General features: G+C 37.7%; 1 protein-coding gene and 1 long non-coding RNA gene across 3 annotated transcripts in view; both read left to right on the top strand.

Moving 5' to 3' along the window:
- Positions 1-299: 299 nt before the first annotated feature.
- Positions 300-2,106, top strand: LOC132178543 (7-deoxyloganetin glucosyltransferase-like). The gene is made up of 2 exons (XM_059590981.1): positions 300-963; positions 1,044-2,106. The coding sequence occupies exons 1-2, from the start codon at positions 468-470 to the stop codon at positions 1,979-1,981; spliced, it is 1,434 nt and encodes a 477-aa protein (XP_059446964.1). The 5' UTR covers positions 300-467; the 3' UTR covers positions 1,982-2,106.
- Positions 2,107-3,450: 1,344 nt separating this feature from the next.
- LOC132177017 (uncharacterized) overlaps positions 3,451-9,279 on the top strand; it is a 32,295-nt gene continuing 26,466 nt past the window's right edge. For both annotated transcript variants that reach the window (XR_009439722.1, XR_009439723.1), the window contains exons 1-2: positions 3,451-3,520; positions 3,766-3,965. This is a non-coding gene — a long non-coding RNA (uncharacterized LOC132177017). The remainder of the gene's footprint in view (positions 3,521-3,765; positions 3,966-9,279) is intronic.

Here is a 9,279-nt window from a genome sequence, read left to right as displayed (position 1 = left end):
AAGGGGGTGGCTATTTTGCTTTAAAAAAAAAAAAAAAAAAAAAAAAAAGGCAAAAAGTCAATTTTTGCTGTTGACACTGTAGCTAGAACAATGCCATTCCAGCTACAGTGCCGGCCCGGCCTGTTAGCAAACATAGCGGACGTTCTTTTATTGGTTTGAGAGTAACATTGACGTCCACATCAACATTAGCTCGAAAATAATGTGTACTTTTTTCTTATTTATTGATTTGGAGATTTCAATATGCCTTTTTGGCTTCGAAACGAAACCATTCAGCCTCGACGGGTAACGAACAACAGTTGCCGCCTTGCCGGCTAGTTCTACCTATTATAGCATAAAGCTAAAATTATTATTATTTTTATTTATGGTAAGAAAAAAAAAAAAGTAAATTAAAACCATAGTATAAAACGCCGGGAAAGATCCAGCCTTCTATTTTTCTTCCCCGGCCTCTGTTTGTTCGTGAGAGAAAAATGAAACCTCATGTCGTCTGCATTCCGCTTCCATTTCAGGGTCACATAAACCCGATGCTGAAGGTGGCCAAACTCCTCCACCACAAAGGCTTCCACGTCACTTTTGTCAACACCCATTACAACCACACACGCTTACTCAGATCCAGAGGCCCCAACTCCCTCAACGGCCTGCCGGACTTCCGCTTTGAAAGTATCCCCGACGGCCTCCCGCCTTCCGACGCCGACGTCAGCCAAGACGTCCCCGCTCTTTGCGATTCCACCTCAAAGACTTGCCTCGTCCCACTCCGCAACCTCCTCTCCAAACTCAACGACTCTTCCTCTTCCAACGCGCCGCCTGTGACCTGTATCGTCTCCGATGGTTCCATGGCATTCACTCTCGAAGCTGCTGAAGAATTTGGAATTCCAAATGTTCTTTTCTGGACGCTTAGCGCCTGCGGCTCCTTGGCCTATTTGCATTGCCGCCATCTTGTTGAACGCGGTTTAATTCCCCTCAAAGGTACGTAATATTTAAGTGTATTTATATATCCAGCTATACGCCGGCGTATAATATATAGCTTGTTTTCATTTGATTCACAGATGCAAGCCATCTAACAAATGGGTATCTAGAAACCACAATGATCGATTGGATTCCCGGGATGAAAAGCATCCGTCTGAGTGATTATCCAACCTTTATTAGAACTACAGATGAGAAAGACTTCATGCTCAACTTCATCATCACTGAAGTGGAGAGAGCTTCAAGAGCTTCAGCTATCATTTTGAATACGTTTGACGCCTTTGAACATGATGTTTTGGAGGGTATTTCCTCTTTGCTTCCTCGCACCTACACCATCGGTCCACTTCCATTGCTTGCTGACCAGATCAAAGATCAACGGCTGAAATCAATAGCCTCCAATTTATGGAAAGAAGAGCCGGGGTGTGTGGATTGGCTAAATTCAAAACAACCCAACTCCGTAGTGTACGTGAATTTCGGCAGCATAACGGTCATGACGCCGCAACAACTCATTGAGTTTGCTTGGGGACTTGCCAACACCGAGAAACCCTTCTTGTGGATTATAAGGCCTGATCTTGTCGCCGGCGATTCAGCCGTTCTTCCTCCCGAGTTTCTTACTGAAACGAAAGACAGGGGCATGTTAGCAAGTTGGTGTACTCAAGAAGAAATCCTCATGCACCCGTCGATCGGAGGGTTTTTGACGCATAGCGGGTGGAATTCAACGATCGAAAGCGTGTGCGGCGGAGTGCCGATCCTCTCCTGGCCCTTCTTTGCCGACCAACAAATAAACTGCCTGTATTCTTGCACCGAATGGGGCATTGGGATGGAGATAGATAATGACGTTAAGAGAGATGCTGTTGAGAAGCTTGTGAGGGAGTTAATGGATGGTGATAAGGGTAAAGAAATGAAGAGGAAGGTAATGGAGTGGAAGAATAAGGCAGAAGAGGCTGCCAAGCCTGGTGGTTCTTCTTACCGGAACTTGGACAAGTTGATTGCCGATGTTCTCCTCGCCGGAAATGTTTAAACCAAACAAAGAAGAAGCAGGTTGACTCGATCTCATGGTTTTATCCGCTCTTCTCTTGTTTTATATTCGTAATTCCAAGTGTGTGTTTTGATAAAATTAATATTCTACTCTACGTTGGCATTGTTGTTTACGTAGCAAATTTTGTCATTTGTGGTCTGTTTGTCAAAATATCTTAATAGCCCCAGTATTATTTTTTTTTAAAAAAAATCAACTTCCCAATATTTTTATTTGTTTTATCACATTAATAATTTTTAACTACTATTTAAATTAAAAAATTATTACAATTTTTTTTTTTTTTTACACTATTTCATACTAAATATTCTTACTTTTTTACACATTAATCAAATTTTGTTACAATAAAAATGCTCGCCCAGAAAGCTGCCCTTATATTTTTCAAGTCTTCCAGTTGATTGAGGTAGTAAAAAGTATTTCTCGCTTTTTCTAAGTTATTTATACACTAAATTGGGAGTTGTAAAAAAAAAAAAGAATAAGAAAGTGATTAGAAATGCGATAAAAGTTTATGAAGTCAAGTGAAGTTTTTTTATATATATTAGGACAAAAATACCTTTAACTGGTAAAGAAAAATATTAAAAATTATATATATATATATATATATATATATTTATAATACTTATGAGATAATTTCAATCAACTCTTAAATAAAAATAAAAATAAAAATAAAACACTCAGCTTTACTCAAGTTTCGTGATGCGATGCTCCATTCAATTTCTGTGTCTTGGGCAAGCCTGAGGGATTGACCTCCATTTTTATCACAATGCACCGATTTTTGAAGTCTATGGATTGAGCAATTACTGGGCAGCTTATCTTGACTTCTGAATTTGTTGTTTCGGCTATTTGCTTTAGCACAAACAATGGTTACTGTCTACTGAAAAGGATATTGGATGGATTGAGTAATTACGGCACTTCTTATCTTGACTTATGAATAAGTTGTTTAGGCTATTTGCTTTAGCACAATGACTACTGAAATAAAATTAAAATACTAATTATTTAATTAAATAATTTATCTCACTATTTACTAACTTTAAAAATATGTTCCATCCATTATATCTTATTAAATTACAAGGTAAAATTATTTTTCAAAGTTTAAAGGATCTTCTATGCTTTCGGGTCAAAAATTTAAGGCCTAAACAGCCCATTGCCCATATTGTGGCTTTCTTCCTCCATTTCCCCAAAATTATTTATCCAGAACTGGATTCTTTAACTTGACCAAAATAAATCATTTTTCCCATTGTGTCTGATTTCTTACCAGAGGTCCCCACCTCCCAGCAGTAAAAACAACCCTAAAATTCTCACTTCTTTGGAAACCCTGATATTTACCGAACCTGTCAAAAGTGAAGAAAACAAAAAAAAAAGAGTCAAAAGTGGCACAAAAAACCATTTACCCACTGACATTACTGATGCACAACACGTGACATTGTCATTACTGATCTACCTTATCTTTTTACTGTAGAGCAATGCTTCGGACCATTGTTTAAAGCTGCCCATTGCGATGGAAAGAGAGAAAGTTTCCTCGGAATGGTATGTGTTTCGCAATAGAATGGAAAAGGGTAGAACGTTACTCTAATAGATTTAATCGGTAAGAAAGAAAAAATAAAAATATTTTATATAAAAAAGTAAAAAAATTTATTTTGTAGTGATTTTTTTATTTAAATAATAATAAAAATGACTGATATAATATAAAAAGTAAAAATATTAAAATTAATTTTAAATTTTTTTTTTTTGATTTTTGGTTCTAATCGGATCCTACCCTTTGCCAAATGCAGCCAACGTTGTGTTTCATTCGAATTAGGGCAATCATGTTGCCTCTGATCAAAATGGAATCAAAAAGTGCCCATTGTGATGGAAAGATGACCAAAAGGTGTTGCCTCTGATCGAGACTTTACTGAAAGACCGTGTAAAACAAGAAGACTTTTATACGATGCAATACACAAGTAGCTCTACGGATTACAAGCTTGCTTGAGAGGTATGGGAAATAGATAAGCTAAATGAACCAAATATCTTATTTTGGTTAAATTTATTTTACCTTTTGAAATTTTAGGAATTTTTTAATTTGAACCTTAATTTTTAAAAAATTTATAATATACTCCTCTAATATTTCAAAAATTTATAATTAAGACTCTCCGTTACTAATTTCTGTTTGAGTGAACGAAAATCATTCACGTGCATTTCACGTAAAATTTCTATGCCTTCTTTTTTTAATTTTGCTCTCATTAAAGATATTGAAATTACGTGATTATCTTCATTTAAATCCAAAGGCTTTAATGACATGATTACCCTCATTTCAATCCACTCGGTATTGGGTATTGTAAAGCTGTAATTTTCTGTTCAGCTGCCAAAAAATCTGTGGAAAAGCTAAGAAAATCTTCAATTTTTTTTTCCCTATTTATTCTCTTAAATCACAAAATTTACCAAATATGAAAAAAATATACCTCAAGTTACTAAGTTGGCTACTGGGTATGATAAACATGCAATCAATAAGATGCATGTTAGAAATGGGTTTTGGGCCTAACTCAACCCAAAAGTTAGCTCAAGAGTTGAGGTTTCCCCTCACCCTTATAAATAGCTCATTTCCTTAATACCAAACAATGTGGGATTTTCACCACGCATCTCACGTGTGGCGGGAGGACATCTAAGCCAACACATGCGACAATGGGTGACAGTGAGTTACAGCCAATTGGACTAAGCTCTAATACCATGTTAAGAATATAAATGGTTGTTTTGCCTTGCTCAATTGAGTCGTAGGCTGGATGTATATATAGAACATAATTACATATTTGAATTCTGAATGATCTACAGAGATAATTTAAATTACAATTGAAACTCTATCCTGAGAAGTCTATCTAATATGACAAGAAGAGAGCTTATCTATAATAGATACAATATGTTCGAATTTGAATATTTGCTATTTATATCACGGTGGATTATCATTATCCTTTATATTAAGGAGATAGGTCATTTATAAGGGTGAGAGGAAACCTCAACTCCTGAATTAGTTTTTGGGTTGAATTGGGCCTAAGACCCATTTCTAACATGCATCTTGTTGATTGCATGTTTGTCATGGTATCAGAGCCGATTGTAACTAACGTCTCTCAAATGGCTTCCGCTCCATCCTCTTCATCCGACTCAACACCCATCGCTTCATCCACTTCATCCAACTCAACACCCATCGCTTCATCCTCTTCATCCAACTCAACACCCACCCTCCATAGCCTTCAAAATTGCTTCCACCACAAGCTCAAAAACGATAATTATCGTCTTGGAAAGCCCAAGTTGTCCCTCAATTGAAGGGCGTTGACGTCTATGGATTTGTCGATGGCTCTAAGCCTGCTCCACCAAAGCAAATATCCACGACTTCTACAATTGGCATCGTCACTATTGCTAACAATCCAAACTACAGCTATTGGAATTTACAGGATAATCTAATCCTTGGAGCTCTTATTTCCTCCATAGAAGAATCTCTTATCACTCATGTGGTTAATTGTCAGACCTTCCGAGAAGTCTAGACCACACTTGAGCGTATGTTTGCTTCGCAGTCGCAAGCCGGAGCCATGCAATCTCATTTTCAACTAGCTACCTTAAATAAAGGCAGCTCTTCCGTTGTGGACTATTTCCACAAATTCACAAATCTTGTGGCCACCCTAGCGGCTGTTGATGAGCCCTTAAATGATTTTGAAAAGCAATCCTTCCTCCTTAGAGGTCTCAACAGTGAGTATGACTCTTTTGTCACTTCGGTATACACTCGAGCAGATCCTCTCTCCATTGAGGAGCTCTATGGGCATCTTCTTGCGCATGAACAACGTCTGGAACACAATCAACCTATGGTTGATCTCTCCACCACTAATGTCAATTTTGCAGCTAAACGTGGCTCATTTCGTGGTGGTAGATCTTCATATTTTCAGAATTCTAGCAGAGGTTATTCCTCCAATTCATTCCATCACAGAAACTACCGAGGTAGGGGCTGTGGTAAAGGCCCCTCATCATATTCTCAGTCTAACCCTCTAGTGTGCCAACTCTGCCGTAAACCTGGTGATGATGCCATTGACTGTTATCATCGCTTTGATCAAGCTTTTCACCGGGACTCAACAGCAAATTATCAGGCTCTTTTCTCAGCTTCTTCAGCAAATTTTGACTTGGCATGGTACCCGGATTCTGCAACAACTTACCATCTTACTTCAGATCTAGCAAATCTGAACCTCAATGCTGAGACATATCCTGTGTGACGTCCCACATCGTTTGGGTATGGAGATGGGGATGTGTTTAAATGTATACTACACCCTTAATGACAATAACACATTTTAAAGCCGTAATGGTCATGATCTCATTAGAACTTCGCAGTTAAGCGTGCTTCTGTGAGAGTAGTATCAGGATAGGTGACCTCTTGGAAGTTTGGTTTGGAGGAGCCAAAAGCTGACAATATTGTGTGTCATTGCATGGGGTGTTATAAATGATATCAGAGCAATTGCCCAACCTGAGATGGGGGGAGCGTGCACAAGCCCATGAAGGTCGCTAGCGGGCACTCGCTGGGATGGGTGCCAAGAATGGACTAATCCCATGAGGGTCTTCAGCGGGGACGCTAGGTCCTAAGACGGGGTGATTGTAACGTCCGACATCACCTGGGAATGGAGATGCGGATGTGTTTAAATGTATACTACAGCCTTAATGACAACAACGCGTTTTAAAGTCGTGATGGTCATGATCCCATCAGAACTCCGCAATTAAGCATGCTTCTGCGAGAGTAGTACCAAGATGGGTGACCTCCTGGAAAGTCTGGTTTGGGGAAGCAAAAAGTAGACAATATTGTGTATCATTGGGTAGGGTGTTATAAATGGTATGAGAGCCATTGTACAACCTGAGATGGGGGGAGCGTGCACAAGCTCATGAAGGTCGCTAGCGGGCACTTTCTGGGACGAACGCCAAGAATGAGTTAATCCTATGAGGGTCACCAGCGGGGACGCTAGGTCCTAAGAGGGGTTGATTGTGACGTTCGATATCGTCTGGGGATGGAGATGGGGATGTGTTTAAATGTATACTACACCCTTAATGACAACAACGCATTTTAAAGCCGTGATGGTTATAATCCCATAAGAACTCCGCGGTTAAGCCTACTTCTGCGAGAGTAATACCAAGATGGGTGACCTCCTGGGAAGTCTAGTTTGGGGGAGCCAAAAGCGAACAATATTTTGTGTCATTGGGTGAGGTGTTACATCTTGGATTTGAGCAAATTCACATGGGAAACAGTAATGGTGTGTCCATTGAACACATTGGGGACACACATCTCTCCACGCCCACAACCTCTTTTCTCTTACGCAATGTTTTACATGTTCCTCTAATCACCAAAAATCTTCTTTCCATCCACAAATTCACACTTGATACTAATACATATATTGTAACATCCCTAGCCCATTAGGGTTAGGTTTGTTAAAAATTTCTTACACGCAAAGATCCGTAAGGTTTATCAACTAAACAATACTAGGATAAAAATGAATGCATGAAAGTCTAGAATATCATGTCCAAAATTAATAACTAAACTAAAATATCTATGCTTAACAAAAATATGTCTCATCACTCTTTGAAAGAAAACTGTGCCAATGCACTTATTAACTTGACTAATATGAAATCATAAGGAATCTTAAATGCGCCCGCCCCCATTCCGGCCTCCTAATACAACCTGTTCACCACCTGAAACAAGAAATAAAACTGATGAGCCCAAAGGGAGCCCAGTAAGTAAAATCCACAACCATAAGCAGTTTTACTCCTTGTCTCGTTTTGAAAAATGGAACTCATAACTACATATGTTTCCAGTATATTTTTAAAGAAAACATAAAGCAAATAAAATATATTATCATCAATAAAGTTTATGATAATCTTTATCTCATACTAGGGCCCATGTATACTATTATCCCCATATACTAGGATTGCGTGGTCCTTGCGACTTGGGGTGAGATACTGTGGCCGCAGCCCCGTCCCCTGGCCAGCCGATTAACTCTGGGTGCACTCAGCATGGCAAAAAAAAAAAAAAAAAAAACTATGATAGAACCACTTTTTGGCAGAGCCTCTTTCAGCGGTTGCGCCTGCATCCTTAACATCGGTACCGAGCTTCTCTCTTGTTTCTCTTGGGGCCAAAAATACACTCCTTCCTACATGTGCCCTCATTTTATAACACTTTTTTCTCATTTCTTGTACTTCTCTAGGTACATCTTAGGGCAACATATAGGAGGGTTTATTATCATTTTCTCAAAATTCTCTTTATAAACATCACTATTTTCACAATGTTTCTTTTTCTCAAACATGTCATGCATGCAGCATAATTTCATAATATAAACAAAATAATCATTTGCAGTTTGAAACAAAATTGCATAAATAGCATGACGTGATAATTTTTCTGGAAGGAATAGTAAATTCACTTACCTCTTGACTGTAGTAAAATTTTCCTCTGATTGCTAACTAATCTCCTGAAGGAAATACAGACACATTACTACCCTCATACACGTCACAACAAAACATTCTACTACTATTATGAGTTGGCTTGCTAATCAATTGAGAATGAACTTACTTAGGTATTTAGGTATGTTTTCTCACAAAATTTTCAGAATTTATTTTATTTAGTAATACTCCTTTATATAAATAATTTAAGTTCTTCCGTACTATATATGTATATATATACTGCCCACTACCCCATATATATATATATATATATATATATATATATATCAGAATGTACATAGCATATATATATATATATATAAAACTCTACCATGCGTGTATATATATACCTCCGTCAGAATGCTATATATATGACAAACCTGTAACTTTATATGTGTTGATATATTTTAAGGTACTATATATATATATATGTCTACCTTGAATCATTATATAAATATTGAAACATTCCAGATGTACATATATTTGAAATCCTTCAAATCATTATATGTATATACATATTTTGGAACAATCTAGATGTACGTATATATTAAAAATACTACAAATCATTATATATATACTTTAAAGTACTCATGTATATATATATTTATAAATCCTTCAAATCATTATATATATATATATGGCTGCACGTGAGGAGTAAAAAGAAGAAAACAAATCTCTCTTTTTTCCCACTACAAGACCACACGGCAACTAAGGCAAGAAGATACTAATTTGGCAAAACACTTATGCTCTCAATTCAGTGTATATATATAGGAAGAAGAAAGAAACAACGTGTGAGGCGAAACCATACCTGACGCACAACAGGGAGAGTGACGTGAGGAGAAAAAGGTGAGCGG

The sequence above is a fragment of the Corylus avellana genome, chromosome ca4 (genome assembly GCF_901000735.1).
Source record: "Corylus avellana chromosome ca4, CavTom2PMs-1.0".
Lineage (NCBI taxonomy): Eukaryota > Viridiplantae > Streptophyta > Magnoliopsida > Fagales > Betulaceae > Corylus > Corylus avellana.
This window is presented reverse-complemented; position numbering and strand designations above follow the sequence as displayed.